Source organism: Castor canadensis, chromosome 4, assembly GCF_047511655.1.
Source record: "Castor canadensis chromosome 4, mCasCan1.hap1v2, whole genome shotgun sequence".
NCBI lineage: Eukaryota > Metazoa > Chordata > Mammalia > Rodentia > Castoridae > Castor > Castor canadensis.
In genome coordinates, this window is record NC_133389.1 from 43,239,393 (window position 1) to 43,259,095 (window position 19,703).

Consider the following 19,703-nt stretch of genomic DNA (forward strand, 5'->3'; position numbering starts at 1 on the left):
TCTTATTATATTTACACTTAAAATAAAGCAATCAGATATCACCTATAAAATTTAATTAGCAATTTACATCTTTTATTTTAAGACTTTACAAATTATAATGGAAAATCAAAGCTATCACAAACTTTTAACTATTCAAATACTTTGAATAACAGAAAAATTTCCATTAGTTATCCTAATAATTACCTCAACTTTACCCTTCAGTTTAAAAATATAGAAGCTTCTTAAGTTTTGTAAGATTCTGGAATATACTTAGTTTAGTTCTTTGAGTACACTTAAGTTCCTTTTTTATACTTTTATCTTTTTTTTTTGGCAGTACTGGGGCTTGAACTCAGGGTCTCATGTTTGCTAAGCAGGCTTTTTATACTTTCATAATTCCATAATATAACATGAATTTTACTGACTGGGTTAATTAAAATTTCAGAAGAGAATATCATTGCTGCTAAATCAGGCTTCTTATTGACTTCAATAAAACTATTAATTTAGCAATTTTATCTATTTGTACCCTAAACATTGAAAGATCAAATTATACTTATCCAGAGAACTTTCTGGAAAAAGCACTTAGACTAGAACTGGCAGCTGCTAGGCAGCTGCTCCACCTGTTCTATGTTGCGTGTATTTAGAAGGGTACTAGGCTGTGTACCTGTAGCATAAGCACTGTCTAACAAATGAACTACCTAATAAATGAAATAAAATGGTCTGAGCATATATTAAATACAATTATTGTGTGCAAAATCTCATTTAGAGCTAACATAAAAAATCTTAATTTGAAGCCTTCTGGGAATATGAGGTTTGACTATCACACTGCCCATCTCTCCTTATGACAGACCATGGGGTTCTCCACTGAAAACAAGTGGCTTTGTTCATGGTGCTGTTCCCTTCCCAGCCTTCAATCAGTTTAAGAACTCTCAAGCTTTCTTTACCTAGATCAGGAAGAGTGACGAAATTCTTAGTGCTAGTCTGCTAAAAATGTTGCTGAGACCAGATTTTTAAACTCTTAACCCCGGCAGGCTTAAAAACATGCTGATGCTTAGATCTTATTTTGGGTTAGGGCTCAGATATGAGTCATTTTAAGACTTCTGGGAGTTAGGTGTGACTGAATGACAGATTTGAAGGATAGCTGCTGCCTCTACTCAGTTGCCCTAGGCTCACCTTCTGGGAAAATTCCTCTAATATTTTGAGACTCATTCATGGTTTTTGTATAGCTTTGCAAAGTCACAGGCTATTTTAAGAAAGCCTGCCCAAAAGTTAGTTGCTATTTTCTCATATATTTTAATGATAATGTTTTAATTTGTGCTCATCCATTAGCAATTGGGTTTGATCCTTTTTAGTTTTAGAATCCAGTGTTTGATATCCATGAAATATAAGTATTGAAGGGGCAAAATGAAATATATAACATAATTCTTTTCTGAGGATCTCCTTTTATTTTTAAAGTATAGACAGATAAAAACCTCCTTTTGGAAGTTTTGAGCGTGGCATTTAGTTTAGAGTCCAGAAGCTAATTTTCTTCTCTTAGCTACTCTCCTTGCATCCTACTAAATCAGGGTGAGCAGGTCGCCTATGCTCCAAGTTCTCACTGATTCCTTGTCTCCTATGGATGGAAGCCCAGAACATCTGACAACATGAATGTACCTCCACCCTGGCCCTCACCCTACCTTTTGTTCTCTCCACATCCTAAGTTTGCTATACCCTTCTACCCTCACCCTCCCCTTTTTTGTGCTTTGTTTATTTAGTGCCTGAGACTGAACCCAGGACCTTATGAATACTAGGCATGTGCTGTACCACTGGGCTACATACACCATCAGATTCTCCCCTGCTCCCATCCCCAGAATGTCTTCTGGGTTTCCCCATATATATCATCCTTCTACAAAAATCCTTAGCTTTCAGGGCACAGCTCAAAATCTACTTCTTCCATAAGGCTTTTCCCAACTTCCCTTATTTGAACTAGTTGCGTCTGCCTTTGTACTTTTAAAGCATTTTGATGAAATCTCCATCATGGAATTTATTTTATGCTTTACTATATTACGCATAGTGATTTTCCCATTAGAACCCTCACTAATCCTAGATCTTTTGTGGTATCATTATTAAATTGGTCCCTACCCAATTTAATCTCTAAGATGGCTCCCAACTCTCCCCACCTCTTGGTACTCCCACCATTGCTTTTTTTCCTCTCCTTGAGTATGAAATGGAGTGTCAGCCTTACTTCTTACAAATAGAATATGGCAGAAGTGATGGAGTTGGATATCACCTATGAGATTAGTTTATTAAAAATAAAAAAAAGAACATGGCTTCTATCTTGGGTGTTTCTCTCATTACTCACTCTAGGCAAAGCATACTGCCATGTTGTGAGCAGCTCAGGGAGAAGAAGGTGCACATGATATGGTAAGAAAGAGGCCCTCAGCCCAATGACCCTGAGGAACTGAAGCCTGCCAACAACGGTGGGAGTGAGCGTGGGAAGCAGATCCTAAAGCGCTAGTCAAATTGCCAGAGGACTCTTGCCCTCATTTATAGCAAAACTAAGATATCAGAAACCTTCAGCCAGAACCACCCTGTTAAGTTGCCGCCAAATTCCTGACCCAGAGAAACTGAGAGCCCATAATGTTTTATTTAAATAATTAAAAAAATTAATCAGCACATAATTGTGCATGTTGATGGGGTACACTGTACCATATGTGCGCATATGGTGTGTAATAACTGCATCAGGAAAATTGCCATATCCATCATCTCAAACATTTATCATTTGTGTTGGAAAGACTCAGCGTCCTCTTTACTAGCTATGTTGAGATATACAGTTAATCATTGTTGACTGTTGTTCTCCTACTGTGCTATAGAAGAATTAGAATTATTCTTTCTATCCAATTATATACCTATATGTATTAACCATCTTCCTCCATCCCCCATCCTTCCCAGCTTTGGTAACTAGTATACCAGGTTCTTTGAGATCAACTTTTTAAGCTCTTATATGTGGAGCTTAAAATAAGTGAGAACTTGAAGTATTTGTATTTCACTTAACCTAATGTCCTCTGGGCATGTTCATGTTGCTGCAAATGACAGAATGCTATTCTTTTTTTGTGGCTAGCTAATATTCAATTCCATCTGTTGTGGACACTTAGATGGATTCAACATTTTGGCAAATAAGACAAAAATTGGTTCCTACCCTATCACTTCCATTGTTTATTTCCAAGGGCACACAGACATTGCTATAGTCACTGAAAATAATAGGAATCTAGCCTTCCTAGGTAGGCTGGCAATTTTTAGGAATGGCTGAAAAGACTTAATAGAATACTTACAAAGCAGAAGTAAGGCGCCCGTGGCGATCATGCCTATTCCTCCTGGTCCAAGTCCATTTGACTCTTCAACTTGATCATCAGTGGCGGACACATAAATGTCGTCAGTAACCGAGCTGACATCCCCAGTGTAGATGCCTGTGGTGCTAGAGTCCAAGCAAATGCTGTTGTCACATGAGCAGGCCTCTAACTGCACAACCTGTGGCAATTCACATGCTCTGTTATAGCTGTCCTTCACTAGGATTGGGATCTGGTAAAGTCCTGGAGATAAAGTCTGCTCAGTCATAAGGATCACAGAAGTTTCTGAAAAGGAAGAGAGGAAACAGAACAAGTTCAGATTCCTTGGTCATCCTTTCTTATACCCAAGGCAACCTTACAACCTGAAGTTTTCATGCTCTTGGTTATAGTGTACCCTGTCCTTTTCTTTTTCTTTTATAATTGATTGTTCAATATTGATCCCTGCTACACTGTTATTTTTACAAAGCAAGAGGGAATTCTATTATTTATTTTCAGAGCACTAGTACTTGGTATATAACATATACTCAATAAATATTTATTTATCAGTAATACTGAGTTGAAAGAAAATATCTGAAGGCTTGTATTCTGGATTGTAGTGTATAAAATAGTCTCCTTAGGACTGTTATTTATCTCTTTTAAAATTGTTGCCTTCCCATTTAAAATTAATTTATTAATTATTCTCCTAATTCTTCATACTATCATTGCTTTAGATTTTATAGAAAATATTGCTTATGACATTGGTTGGAATTTATCAACCTAAGGAGGATTTAGGGGTGATTAACTTTGTACCTAAACCATGAATAATAACTGATTAATCATATCACAATATTTTTATTATTATGGCTTATTACCTTCTGTTAGCTACATGATAAGCCATCAAGGTCTACCAAAATCTAATGTGTGCACAAAATAAGAATAAGATGAGACCATATCACAGCAGGTTAGGTAAGGTTCGTTCTGTTCTTCAACACCAGCTGGCTCCAGGAACATTACCTCCAGTGTAGTTATATTTTTATTGGCCAATCTGTAACATCATGTGGATACTTCTACCAAACTTCACATATAATATTTCTTCTTTTCTTTTTTTTCCCCAGTACTGGGGATTGAACTCAGGGCCTTGTGTGTATAAGCTCTCTACCATTTGAGACACTCTTTCAGTCCTTTTGTTTGTATTTTGACTTTGACAGAGGGTCTTTCCAATGCCCAGGCTGGCCTCAAACTCATGTTCCTCCTGTCTCCACCTCCCAAGTAGCTGGGATTGCAAGTCTGTACCACCATGCCCAGCAGGAACCTTTTGTTCTTACATATTTACTTTAAATATTGAGATTTGAATGAAGAAAAAAATGATTAGTAATTATTATTTAAGAATGGATGGGGCTGGGTATGGTATTTCATGCTTGTAATCCCAGCTACTCTGGAGGTGGCGATCAGGAAGATCTTCATTCAAGACCAGTACTGGCAAAAAATTAGTGAAACCCCATCTCAAGGAGAAAGCTGGGTGTGGTGGTATGTATTTGTAATCCTAATTAGGTCAGAAACATAAATAGGAGTATCACAGTCTAGGCTGGCTTGGGCACAATGTAAGACCCTGTCTAAAAACTAATCAAAGCAAAAAGCTGGGTATATTATTCAAGTGGTAGAGCAAGTGCAAGGCCCTAAATTCCACCCTCAGTACTGCCAAAAAAGGGGAGAGCACTATTTAGCTTTATAGGGGCAGGTGGATTCTGAGTTGTCTTGATTTTAAGGAAATTACTTGAACATGTTTAGCTTTTAAAATATTAACGTGGTTTCATGAAAAAAAAAAGCTTGATGGTAAAAAACAACTTGTCTAATTTCTTCTTGGGATTTGAACTCAAGGCCTTGTGCTTGCTAGTAGGTGATCTACTACTTGAACCATGCCTCCAGGCTGAGACCAAATCTTTATTGGCATTTTTTCCCACTATCATTTAATGTTTCTGCATTTGGTGAATTCTGTGAATGTTGAAGTCTGGTGGCTTCAGTGAGGTGGGAAGAATTTCCTCACCCCTTGGGCTCTGCAGTCTGATCCTCATGCCCCACCCCATGAAGTCTTTCACATTCTCCAAAGTGAATGTGAAATTGGGGAGCTATCTTTGCTCACATAAGGTCCTCCCATGGCATTCCATTTTCTATTGCACATTTAACATTTCACGAAGAACCCATAGTAGATGAAATGCTGTGTTGTCTGAAACTTACTCCTTTCATTTGCAAATCAATGTCAAGTATTTATTTTCATGTAGCCACAGCTTGCATATATGTGCTGCTTTGGGATCTGTTTTTCACTTTATATTCTTTCATTTATGTGTTCTTTTGTATTTCAAAACTTTGCATGATTCTATTTTAATGGCTGTATAGTTCAACATCTTAATAAAATGGATAATATGTACTATAGTTTTGCTCAACCATTTCTCAAATATTAGGCAATTTGTATTTAGTTTTTACTTTTACAAATAATAGCCTTTGATAGAACAGTCTCACTGATCTTATGTGCTCCTTAGTGAGAAGAAAATGTGTAAATGGATCTTGGGTTATCTAAGTTTCAAAGACATTTGTATGACTTGTCAGAAACTATACAGAACAGGGGACTGTGACATCTGCGAAGTTAGTCAAGGGTCTTGTTTATTTCAAGTGATCAAGTATTGGTTTAGTGTCATCTATTTAGGATTACAGACAAACTAGCATTCATCCATTGCTATTTGTATTGGTGAAATATTTTGACTTTTATTTCAGTCTAAAAGTTTTTCTAATAACTTAAGGGTATATTTGAAAGTTTTTTCATTTAATCAATATGGCAAGAAATATAGAAAAAGATATATAAAAATGTATGTGCTAAATAACTAGATTAATTATTTAGTAATTGTTTTGCTTTCGGGCCTCAGGTGTGAGCAAGTTTGCATTGCACTCACCGTTTATTGGTCTGAGGTCCCATACGTTAGTTGTTTCTGATGATTCTTCAACAATACAGAAGGTAAAGGGAGACCCAAAAGATTGATCACTAACATAGATACGGACTGATGGGGAATCAATGCAGATGGTTCTTCTTTCAGAAAAAATGACCGGACAGTAATTGTTGGCATCAGGAACCTCAATACATATGGTTCCAGTTGCAGTTTTCCCAGAGCCATCTGAAAAGCAAAGCATCATGGGTGTTGGGGTAAATGATGTCAGGGAGAAAAATGTTCTCATGTCCCATGATGATTCCACACCATACAGGAATAGTAGGAGTACTTGTGAGGCCAGACCGATTTCTGCCTACTTCAATGATCTGCAGTTACTGCCTTTGTGTGGCAAAGTAATAGTGGTTTCTTTTGAATTTTTTCAACCATTTTCCTGATTTGAGACTCTGTGTACCCTGTTAAATATTCCTAAAATGTTTTCATTTTCATTTCATTCTGCTAAGTCTTATGCTTTTTTTTTTTTCCTGCACTGAGGTTTGAACTCAGAGTGTCTCACACTTGCTAGGCAGGCACTCTTACTGTTTGAGCCACTCTGTCAGCTTCCTGTGCATCTTAAGATGGAAAATTAAATGGTGTTCTCAGAAAAGGTGCACCGCTTTCTATTCTCACTTTGTCTCAGGAAATTAGACCCAAGGCCAGCTGATGGCCTTCCATTCAGGATGCTAATTCACCCTATGTTTATGCAAATAACTATGGCTGGAATTAAATAATTGCTTCCATATTTTTTCTTTCTGTCCTCTTTGTTTATTTAAATTCCATTTTATTTCTTTCTGAAATGGCACTTCTGAAAACAAATATAAAATCTATTTGATTTTTTCCCCTAAACCATTTAAAACAAATTTTTCATTAGTATAATTTATTAGAAAAGGCAGGGCATTAGATTAGGAATCTGGGTTTGTCTCCTTTTCTACTTTATGTTCTGATATAGTGAATAATTGTTTTTTAACTTTTACCCAGAAAGAAGCCTTAATTTTTTCATTTGTAAGCTAGAATATCATCATGTCTAGGGTACTTTACTAAGTCATTTTCCAAGAGGTTAACAAACTTCTTTTAAAGAGTTTTTGCATGTCTAAGTGGTAGAGTCATGGGTTGATCAAATGATAATAAACCCAGAACCACACTGTGTCCTACATGATTTGGTGCAGTCTATTCTTATACTTTATTCGACATTGGACTTCCTAGACTATAGTATCTATTCACTCAGTCTCTCATTACAGAGACATCAGATTGTCCCATGGGATTGAATTATTTGTCATTTCCTGGTCCTCTGTAGCTTTCTTAGGGCCCTGTGAGCTGGCAACTAAAGCTCAAGCTACTGTTTCTAGGATTGCTCTGCCTCTGTCTCTTCACCTGCTGCCCATGCATCCTGGATCAAATGCAGCCATCTGGGTAGCTCTGTGCATAAATGATGGGCCTTGTTTTTAGTTTTCTCCTGGACATTTTCTCTTCATTCACATGAGGTGATTACTATTTCATTCTTGTATTTTGAAGATTGTCACATATTGTTACAATGTGCAAATGTAGAGCCTGATCAACATGGTTGTAATTCATTTCAGAAACAGTGCTTCCTGAATGCTTACAAGAAAGAATTAGACAATATTACTTCTATAACTGGCCCAGATGTTTAAAAAGTGATACTCTCGGTTGAAGAGCAGAATGTGTAGATTAATTTCTTGGACTTTTTAAGTCTTATGCTGCTCATTTATCTTTTTGTTGTTGTTGTTGTTTGGCTATTATAAATGTCAGATACAAACTTACTGCCAGCCTACCATATCTGTCTTACAGTAGACGTGTATTTGGCATGTCCAACTTTCCTCTACTTTCCTGTGCTGACCTTTCTCTGTTTTGTTTTCTAGCAGCTGGTTTCCTAGGCACTGGTCTGGAGAATCATTAACTATTGATAAATAAACAAACTCCTGTTGCTACTCAGCAAGAGGAATGTGTCATAGATTTTCTCATGTGAGAAGTGGCTCAATTACAAGTTAATTCAATGCACCTATGCTTATAGACGTCTAATTTGAATCTTATATTTGGAATGGCCTTTTATTTTCTTGGCTCAGAGCATTTTACCATGGGTAAAGTGTAATTAATGTAACACTCATGCAGCTTTCTCAATGTAGCTCAGTTTTGGTGGCTCTAAAATAACTATACTTTTGGGGACACTGCCTTCCCCTCAGGTGTTCCCACAATGAACTTCAGGCTCAGCTTTTATCTCTTAACTTTAGGTAAACATTCCTCACATAATCTACAAACGGGATTAGTCATACTTAAGAAATGAGGTCATAGACAGTAACTAAATTTTATTTTTGCGTACTTTAACTTTTATGCTTTAAACTGTAAATGATACAATTCTTTTTGGGAGTAAAAGAAAAAAATTATAACTTAATTGTAAATTATAGTTATAAGTGTAATTAAATCTAGTTCTTGGTCTAAGGTGCTTAAAATTCCATGAGTCTTGCCTTACAGTACTAAACGATACATTTTGAGTCACTCAAATATCAACATTAGAACAGTAACATTAATTTGATTTAATATAATAGTACTAATTTTATTAAAATACTAAAACATTTTCTTACCATCTATTGCCAGGATCTCTGCTGTATACATGCCATTGGTAATATATTTTGACTTCGTATCAAATTCCCTAGAAAATTGTATCTCACCAGTCCTTGAATCAACTTTTAACCAGCTGCCTGCATCATGCCCTATGAGATACCTGTTTTTAAATAAAGAAATTCATCATTACGCTTCTATGAAAATTAATACTTTTAAATCACAGAAGAGCGGCCACATGGTAAACTTATGTGTTGTGCTTGTGTGATTTATGGTGGTAACTGTCTTGTTTTCTAAAATGTCTGTATCTCTATAAGAAGCCAGTATTAATGCAAAGGTGCACAACAAAATTTCATCATCCTTACTCTCCCAGCTCTTAGTATAACTAATAAAATATATGAGCTTATTTTAGGTTTATTTATTGTCACAATGAAATGCCATTTATTCATTTCCACACCTGGAATAGTTAGTGTGTTTGTTGTAGATTTTAGGACATGTTGGTTTCAGAATACCTCACTGGCAGCCCATTCAAGGCCTCATGGTATCTATCCTCTATTCAGCTTCTTTGTCTGGGAGTTGTTTTGGATAATGGCTTTAAAGAGCTTGACCTAATTAGGAGATTAGGTTCTCTCTACCAGGCACGATTTCAAGTCTTCCATTTGTTCATCTCATCTTCTTTTTCCTTTTCCCCACAGTAATAGACTCATATTTTTTTCTTGAGTCTGTTAACTTGTAGTTGATTAAATCATTAAAACTGTTGACACGGAAGTAACTTATAAGTTAATAGACTTTGTACATTCCAAAAATATTGGGAGGAAAAAAAGGATAGAGAGAGATTGGACGTATACAGAGAGGAAATCCCTATTTCCCTGTAGTTATTTCCGGAATATTTAACATAGTTTTAATTTGCATATAGTCTGTGTACCTAATGCCTTTAATACTCATTTTTCTATTTCTCTTGTTCTACCTCTGTGCTTATCACATTTCTGAAACACCTGGTTTTTTGCTTCTTCCCTTGTTTTTGTCCTCTTTTTTTTAAGCAGAGGGTTAAAATTAGTCTCAAAGTCAAAGTTATTGACAGGTTTCAACAAGACAAGAGTCAATAGCTCATTTTTTTTTTTAAATGGTGTGATATTGTCCACATCACAGTGCATCAGCCCTAGTCCAGGGCAGTACAACTGGGCATAAAAGATCAATGAGGCTCTTGGAATAACTTAGGTGACTCTTTGATCTTACAGTTGTTTCCTGGGCACAATTGCTCTTATAATCAACCTGACCCCTTGCAGTCTCTAAAACAGTATTAAAATCTAAGAAAATTTCAAGTGCTGTTTTAGTTTACTAAAACAAACAAAGCAAAGCAAAACAAAGTCCCCAAAGTATTACAACTAACACATCCTAGCACATTCTACATGAATTAGCACTGGAACCATGCCACACAAACAAGGGTTTGCAGTACCTGACATTTGTTGCAGGATTTCCTGTGTCCAAATCTATGGCTGTGTATGTGCCAAGCACATAATTCAATAAGGAATCCCCTCTTATTCCTTCTCGTACACTAAAAGTCATGGAACTTGGCTGAAATGTAGGTCCTTCTCTCACATTGATGATCTGAATTCTCACAGGGGTTGAGTGCATTCGGAATTGAGAAGCAACCGAGTGGTGAAAATCAGCTTGGTTTTTAACTCCGACGCTGAGATGAACATTAGGCATTTGTTCATAATCTAGTATCTGAAAAGATGGAAAATAAAAAAAAAACAACAAACCTCTGAGACAGTAAAGGAGTCTCTTTTTGATTAAGTAAGAAACCATGGTAAGCAAACTGTACACTAGAAAAAAGTACAGGAGCTATGCAACCAAGATTTTGAACTGAAATAGTTTCAGTTACTACTGAGTTAGGTATTTTATACATATGACTTGCTTTACCTCTCAGCAGTATCACGTTTGTAGATTATTTGATCCTGTGGCTTTATTTGTTAATTTGTTTGCGTTTTGTGGTGCTGGGTATAGGACCGAGGGCCTGTACATGTTTGGCAAATGCTCTCCCACTGAGCTACCTCTCCATCCCTGTGACTTTAAATTAGAATCACATTTTGGAGTTTTGAATTTCTTATATAAAAATGCTAAGATGAAAAATGATATTTCTTTTCAAATGAACTTTTTATGAAAAAGAAAAAGTCAATTTAGTAGCGAGACATTGTTGTGTGCCTGTAATCCCAGCTACTCCTGTGGTGGGGGCAAGAGAACTGTGAGTGTGAGATCAACCCTGGGCAAAGGTAGCATAAGACACTGTCTCAAAAACAAAACTGAAACAAAAGGGCTGGGGAGTGGCTCAACTGGTAAAGGCCTAGCCTAGCAAATGTTCAATCCCCAGTACCACACATCCATACACAAAAGAACCCGCTTTGAAAGAAATAAAAAATGTTCACTACTGTTGAATGAATAAGTGAATACAACATAGGTTTCCTTTGTAGAATTCACATCTGAGAATCTCTTAAAAGTACTAAGAGTAGATTAAAGGAGCCAGTATATATGATGTAACTAAATATATTATTATTTTTTAAATGATGCAAACAATTCTAAAGAATTGGTGAGTATTATAGCCAACCCTACACTATAATTTCATTTCACTGGGTTTGGGTACATTCAAATAAGTAAATACCACACCCTGAGAAAAGTCACCTTTGAACTGGATTCCCTGGATAAAAGATGAATAGAAACTTTTGATCCAGCGTGGTTGAAGTGGAGACATAAAAGGTTGCAAGTGAAAAAGCTGTTGTAAAAAGGGAGTGCTAGCAATGTCTACCTCCAAGTGCTTGGGAAGCTAAGGTGAACACCATTTGCAACATGGTTGCCAAGGACTAAAGTCAAGGTCTCTGTGCCCCATAAAATTTTATGATATCACGAATATTTTCTTAGGTTTTACAGTGAAATTTCTGAACAAAGCGAAGAGAGCTATTTGTACAAATTATCTTGAGGTCTTGTTTGGAGATGACTTAGCATACCTCACTTGAATTTCAGTCAAAACCTTTGAGATTTGGGATTTTGATAGCTCTCCTGCATTTATTTGCAGATGACTCCATTAATATCTCGTCTACTAGTTCCACATAATCAGTCAGTACCCAAGATACCTAGCACAGGGCTAACCATGAATTATGTACTAAAGATGAATTTCCCATTGGAAGATTCTTCTGCTACTCAGATTTCATTTTCCAGATTTCTGTGCTATCTTCAAATAAATGGAAAATCTGAGAACCTCTATTCAGATTGAGAAATCTCTCGGAGTTTTCTTATGTGTACTCACAAATGCACGTTTATTTGTGTGAATAGTTCTCTCATTGAACAGAGTGTGATAAACATTACTAACATGTGTCTAAAGTTGTATCAATTAAAATTCACAGAGAATAGAGACAGGAAATTGACTGAGGCTCAATCTTCTGTCTTGCAGGGAAGATGACAGAAAGCAGAGGAAAGGCACAAAGTTGCATTCCTGCCTTACCAAGGATGTTCTAATTGTGTCTAGAGGCCTGAGATTTGCAAAGAGCAATAAAAACAACTGTTTATTCATTCTGTGCAAGGTTAGCCAGGCTCAGAAGACCAAAAATCGTATGTTTTCCCTCATATGTGGACTTTAGATCTAGGGCAAAGGCAGTAATGTTGTTGGACTTGAGTTACACACTAAGGGGCGAGCACATAGGGAAGGAATGGGGATAGGTAAGAAACCCAAAACATGAAGTGTCTGATGTCCCCGCTGCAGAGGAGCTAATACAGAAACCTTAAAGCGACAGAGATCAATATGGGAAGGGGATCAGGAACTAGTGAAAGGTCAGGTAAAGATGAATCAATTTGGATTGTAACACACTTGTGTGTGGAAGCAATACCAGGAATTTCTCTGTATAGCTATCCTTATCTCAGCTAGCAAAAAGTCTTTGTCTTTCTTATGTCTTCAATAAAAATGGAGAAAAGGGCAGAACAGGTTCTGCCTGGAAAGGGAGGGGGAATGGGGGGATGGAGGGGAGAGGAAGGGAGCAGGAGGCAGGGGAGAGAAATGGCCCAAACAATGTATGCACATATGAATAAATGAATAAAAAATTTTAAAAAACAAAAAAATAACTTTTTACTCCAGTCTCTTTTTAGAGGTTGGAAAAACTTGATCTCTTCAGTTTAAGGTATGATAGAAGAGAAAACACTTAATGAGGATACATAGGTGTGTATTTTGTTTCACTTTCTGTGAAAAGGAATCACTATAGTTTCTTCTCAGAGTAGTGAGGATTAAATGAGGTCATATGTGTAAAGCTTTTATGTGTCAAATATAACACAATAGTTAGAGTTTTGCTTAATAAAGATTAGTGTATGCCCCTTTCATTATTCATGCTAGCAATTCCATTTAGAAGGTCTTATTTTAACCTTGTTCTCTGAATGAAACCTTTTCAGACAAATCTAGCTCAGAAGGATACTTTCTTCTCTTATCTCATTAGTTACCTCATATTTTATCCACTTGGCAATTAACAGTATTTCCTATCATAAAATCTGTGCCATCATTTATCACATTGCTATTTCACAGACATCATCTGCTTTTGGACTGCTTTCCTTATCCTCTCACGTAGGTATTAGGCACTGTGAGAATAAAACAGCCCTCTTATTTTTCTTTGTGATGACTATTGCGAGGCTAGGCTGGAAGTCTCTGATTCTCATGGTGGCTTACTTAGGACAGTTGTTCATATAAACAGTATTCAAGGTCCTGGTGTACTTTCTTGAAGACAGAATCTGTTTCTAAGAGCCATTTAAAACTTTGGATGAGAATATTACAGAGCCCACACTGTACCTTAACGACTTTCAAAATTCCTTCGTTGGTTTGTGGATCTGTTTGAATATCAAACCAATTCCCATCATTTCCGGAGAGGATTAAATATTTTGCCAACCAATTATCAGTGCCTTCTTCATCAAGATCAATTGCTTGTAATCTTATCAGTTCAGAACTCAAACAATTCTCTTCAATACTTGCTGAATACTGAAATGACATTGATCAATTTTATAATCAAGATTCATTGATTAGTTATTTTCTAATACATAATTGCCTTCTGAAATGTTAACAACAGACCACATCATTGATTTTTTGTGCCATTATCACATGGCATAAATCCAATCAAAAATATAAGAATTAAATGATTGTAAGATAATAAGACAACTTCATGTACTATATGTGAAGTCAATATCCAACTAAAACTTTGCTTCATTTTTTTTTTTGCTTATTTTTAGTTTTTCCCTCTTTTAGATAAGGATCAGATTTCTTTATAAAGGGACAGATAGGAAATAAATTAGGCTTTGTGGGCCCGAAAAATCTACATTGCAGCTGCTTGTCTCCCCAGAAAGTAGCCATGGATAATATGGAAAAGAATGATTAATAAGATATATTTTTACCAAAACAGATGGAAAGGCAGACTTGATCCTGCTATTTTAGATTTTATGCTTCTTTATGTGTAAAAATGAAAATGGAAGCTGAGACTGTTTGGGGCTCCGTTAGAATTAGTTCAGTGAATCATGAGGCATAAACAAATATACTATAATCGTTACGTTATTCCCAGAGTCAGTATCAACAGATTTCCAGTTTCTGTGGTTAGAGTACGTGAGGTAGATTGCTATTGCTTTTGCAGAGAAGGTTTGCTTGGAATAGTGAGTTAGAGATTAATATAGAATAATAAAGTGTGGTATTATACATAAGAAATTCTAAGGTTTATATACAATAAAGCTGAACCCATCCGTACATGTGATAGAGTCATGCTCACAAACTAGCAGGAAAGCAAATTGATTATTGACACTTACTGGAAAAGGACCATAAGAGTAGTAACTTACTGAAGTTTTCTCTAAGATAGGGAAATTATCGTTGACATCTAGGACCTTGATTCTACAGTCACACTCGGCAGACAGTCCGTCTGTGGCTCCATCCCGATCTGAGCCCCTCACGAGTAGGTTGTACATACTGTGTTGCTGAATTAAGATGAAATTGTAAGACTTAGGTCTTGCCTTGAATACAATCCAACATATTCAAATTCTATCATTTCTTTTATAGACACATCAAATGAAATCTTTATCACTGATCCTTTAACTTTCTGTTACAACGATTGCAATATTTCTCTTCCCTTTCTTTGTATTGGAGCAAGGCATATATGGATCATTTTATCTCTGTCTTTCCAGAATTGAATTCTTAATGTCTTACTATGCACTCATGGCAGGCTTTACCTCTCTGTCAAGGAAATTGGACATCGTGCGGACTTCTCCAGTGTACCTGTTCACCATGAACATTGGTGTACCAGCAGGCTCCTGAGAAATGATCTTGTAGGCGATTTTAGAATTCAGATGATTGTCTTCGTCTGCATCTGTGGCACTTAACTTAACAACCAGTGAATCTAGAAATAAGGATGGAGGTGGCAAACAATTGGAAGTCTGAGAATTAATTTATCGAGTCATTAGACTTGAAAAGAAAGAGTGGTTGGCCTTCTGAATTCCCTCCCTTCAAGTTTCTATAAGACTATATTGCCATAACTTACAGCTGTACCAGTGATTATAAAAATAACACTGATTTGCTTCTATGAAATTCTTTATAGTTTACGAAGTACTTTCACTCTTTAAGTGATTAAAGTTAGTAACAAAATATAGTAGCCTTTAATGTATGAAAAAGAACTTCAGTAGACTATCATAAAGCAAAGGAGTTGATTTTATTAGATTCGTTTTTGCCATGGTCTTGTGAAATTATTTTAACATGCTTAATTAAGAAAGATTATAGCCTAGTTAAATTCAGCCTTGAAATTATTTGTTGATATCCATATTCTTAATTGTCCCTCATCCAGAAAGCAAAGAATTGCTGTTGGTTGCACTGGAAGATAGCAGCACTTTATTAAATAGTCAAAAGTATGTAACTATTGAAAAGATTTGAGGCCAGGGATGGTGCTCACCCCCTATAATTTCTAGCTACTGGGAGGCAAAGGTAGAAGGACTGTGGTCCAAGGCTAACTTGGGCAAAAGACTGAGACCTTATCTGAAAAACAAAGTAAATGCAAAAAAGGACTGGGAGTGTGGTTTAATTGGTAGAGTGCCTGCCTAGCAAATGCAAGGCCCTGAATTTAATCTCCAATACTGCAAAAAAGAAAAAAAAGATTTGATCAGAGGAATATAAGAAGTTCTTAATTATTTCCAGAGAAAAACAACAGGTATCGCAGTCAATTCCCAAGCATCAGTCCACAGGACAGATATTCCAGAGTTGACAGGTCCCTGGTGTTTTTTTGCTTCCCAGGTCCCAAAGTGAAAAATCCTACCCTAGAGAACCAGGGATAACCTTGAACAGAAAGAGCCAGGATTCTCACCGGAGAAAGGAAGGGTTAACAAACTGTTAATCAGAAACTTCTGAATTTCCCCTTCTCTTCCCTTACCAAGCCTGTTGGAAGTATGTAAGCAAGGAAAGAGACTTTGGAGTTGCTGTCTCAGTTTTGCCTCCCTTAGGCAAAACCCTCTTTGCGCCTTTGTGTCCTCCTGTCCTATATGTTAAAGGACATTTTGCATTTATTTGCTTCTTTTTCCTAATATTTTCCCACAAGTGTATTTACAGGTGTATCAGCAGATATAGATTTGAAAGGGAAAGGAAGATTAGAGGACTAGGGGAAAAGAAGTAGAGGGAGAGGAGAGAGAGGGAGCAGTAGCATCAGAAAAACATGAGGAGGAAGAAAAGAAAGCTCAGAACTCACATAACAGGAGCAAGCAGAAGGACACTGGGGTTGGAATAGCATTAAGTAGGATGGAGAGAAATGAAAAAATGGGAGTGCATAGGGTCACTTGCTGCATTGACAGTGAAGACAGGTGCTTGCTCTCAGTGATTGATCTGATGGGGACAATCAGGCAGACATCACTATCACTCTGCCTAGGATGGTTCAGCCATCAATTGTGAGAAACAGAACAGAACAGAGCCCCTTTTGACAATCATGGTTTCAGTTTACTCCAACCAAGTTAATCATTAGCCCACTAATCTTTTTTTTTTTCATTTTTCTTTTATTATTCATATGTGCATACAAGGCTTGGTTCATTTCTCCCCCATGCCCCCACCCCCTCCCTTACCACCCACTCCCCCCCCCCCCCGCCCCCCGCCAATACCCAGCAGAAACTATTTTGCCCTTATCTCTAATTTTGTTGTAGAGAGAGTATAAGCAATAATAGGAAGGAACAAGGGTTTTTGCTGGTTGAGATAAGGATAGCTATACAGGGCATTGACTCACATTGATTTCCTGTGCGTGGGTGTTACCTTCTAGGTTAATTCTTTTTGATCTCACCTTTTCTCTAGTACCTGTTCCCTTTTCCTATTGGCCTCAGTTGCTTTAAGGTATCTGCTTTAGTTTCTCTGCATTAAGGACAACAAATGCTAGCTAGTTTTTTAGGTGTCTTACCTATCCTCACTCCTCCGTTGTGTGCTCTCGCTTTTATCATGTGCTCAAAGTCCAATCCCCTTGTTGTGTTTGCCCTTGATCTAATGTCCGCATATGAGGGAGAACATACGATTTTTGGTCTTTTGTAGCCCACTAATCTTTAAGGGAGGTGCTAAGGACTAGCTCAACTGCCTGTGTAAGAATCTTCTACAAATAAGAGGGTATTTACTATATGAGACGTATTTTTTTCTAGCTGAGAGATAAGCTAAATTTTATTTTATTCGAACGCAAGCTTGGTTTTTTTCTGATATGTATCTTCCAAAGCATTTGAGCCAAGGAAGTAGATAGGGGGTTATGCGGAGAACGGGCGACATCATACTTACTGGCATCACTGTTTTCTTCAATGTTGGCTGTGTACACGTTTTGTGTGAAGACTGGGGGGTTATCATTTATGTCCATAACTTTGACTCTGAGCTCAAGAGGCCTCTCTAAATCTTCACCCCGTGAATTCAGAGCCCGGCAGTAGATCTGTGGAAAGTTAAAAAAAAAAAAAATCAAAAAACTTTCTTCACTAAAGGAAATTAAATGACATTCTTGAAAATATGGGAAACTATGCAAAGAAATAATATTTTTCTTTGAATTCAGACTATATTACTTTTAACCTTTTAACCCATTGGTTTGTTTCAACATACTATGTTTTACACAAAGTCAGACATAGCCCTGAGATAATGCTTTACACATTTTAATGGGGTTCTTCATGACATTTTTATGTCACGATGTAATGTACTCTGAGATGATTTTTTTAAAAAAAAGGGACAGAAGAACGAATCAAAACACACTGCTGAGACTTACCAAGAAAAGTGGAGTTATCTCTCTGTCTACCACTGAAGTGATATTAATTTCTCCAGTCCGGGGATTAATGGTGAACACTCCATAAGGTGGTCGATCAATCCCTGCTCCAGAGATTCGGTATGTAATCTTCTGGTTCACTTCGCAATCTGATCGAATCTACAAGCAAAATGACTAGAATTGTGATTTAATTTAGAGCAGATCAGAAACCTCAGAGCACGGCAGAATGAAAAGAAAGTGGGAATCATAACCAAATGAGCTTCAGTTTGAAACATATCATGACTTAGTCCTACGTGACTTTGGGTCATTGGTCTTCTCCAAGCACCAGCTTCTGGTAGGGATAAAATCATTAGTTTAGAGGTTCTGTGTGGGATTTCTGAAGTACAGAATATACAGCTCAGCGCAATGCATGTGTGTGCAAGACACGTACACACTTAATGCCAATATTGCTGTTATTAGCAATATGTTGCTAGATTCTCTGATTTAGTTTGCATATAGAGAATCTGGTCCTGCTTGGGGGTGTGTTGGTACCAGTGCAAGGGGGGAGGAGGTAGGGAAAGGACATGGGAGGGTGAATATGGTGCAAATACTGTGTTCACATGTATGTAAATAGAAAAATGATACCTGCACTGAAACTTTTCCAGGAATAGGGGAAGGGAGATAAAGGAGAATGGTGGGTAGGATGAATTCAAGTATGATATATTTGAAGAATTTTTGTAAATGCCACAATGTACCCCCAGCCAGCACAATCATAAAAAAAAATACAGAATCTGGTAGAACTCAGAATCTTTAGTATTTTTTTAAAGTTGTGATACCTAACTAGTACCCTGCTTAGACTTGAGTTTGACATAAATTAAGAAATTCTGGAGAGAAATACAGTGTTTAGAGATGGAAAAATTTTCATAAATTCAAATCTACAGTATCACTCTTCTCTCAGATTTTATGGTCAATATGCTGCCATATGGTTACTGTTTTAATAATTTTATATCTACTGCTGATAAATTTAAACTAAGTTTAAAATTTGTAATCTTCCCTATACACTAAAGATGGGAACAAGTGGTAAAATATTAAGATTTGTTACCCAACTATTAAATTTAAAGTCAGCTGGAAATACAGCTTTGATTAGCTTGACTTAAATCCAAAAATCATTTTTTAATAAAAGAAAATTCAGGAATCCCCAAAAGGCAAATAAAAAAGAACAATATCAGTGAGAGAAGAGAAAGCTATGAGTTAAATGGAAATAATAACTTGAAAGTTTCTTCCAAAGTTGAAGACTTCGGAGAAAATCTTCTTGAGCTGAGGTTATGTTTATAACATCATTGCTGATGATTACTCTGATTTAATGTAAAGCTGCAAGGAGATGATCTTGGTGGATCACTCTCCTTTGGCCCAAGGCCAAGATGCCCAGAAAGACCTAGTGAAACTAGATGTGAATCTTAGTCTTCACAGATGTATTAATTACACATTCTTCCTTTAACAGTCTTTCCTCATTGGTAGCCATTGCTTGAGTCTTGAGAAGCAAGACTCATCTTGCTTCTGAATGTAAAGACCTGGTAGGAACTTTTAACACTATCCTTACATTCTTGAATTAACCAAATGTAGTAGACTTTTGGTCC

General features: G+C 36.8%; 1 protein-coding gene across 1 annotated transcript in view; it reads right to left on the bottom strand.

Moving 5' to 3' along the window:
- Positions 1-19,703, bottom strand: part of Dsg4 (desmoglein 4) — a 45,769-nt gene that overhangs the window by 13,098 nt on the left and 12,968 nt on the right. Inside the window, exons 4-12 of the mRNA XM_020153683.2 lie at positions 18,091-18,246; positions 17,622-17,766; positions 15,068-15,234; positions 14,681-14,815; positions 13,653-13,838; positions 10,287-10,558; positions 8,854-8,993; positions 6,227-6,445; positions 3,288-3,587 (exon numbers count right to left, since the gene is read on the bottom strand). Coding sequence (XP_020009272.2) covers positions 3,288-3,587; positions 6,227-6,445; positions 8,854-8,993; positions 10,287-10,558; positions 13,653-13,838; positions 14,681-14,815; positions 15,068-15,234; positions 17,622-17,766; positions 18,091-18,246 — 1,720 coding nt within the window. The remainder of the gene's footprint in view (positions 1-3,287; positions 3,588-6,226; positions 6,446-8,853; positions 8,994-10,286; positions 10,559-13,652; positions 13,839-14,680; positions 14,816-15,067; positions 15,235-17,621; positions 17,767-18,090; positions 18,247-19,703) is intronic.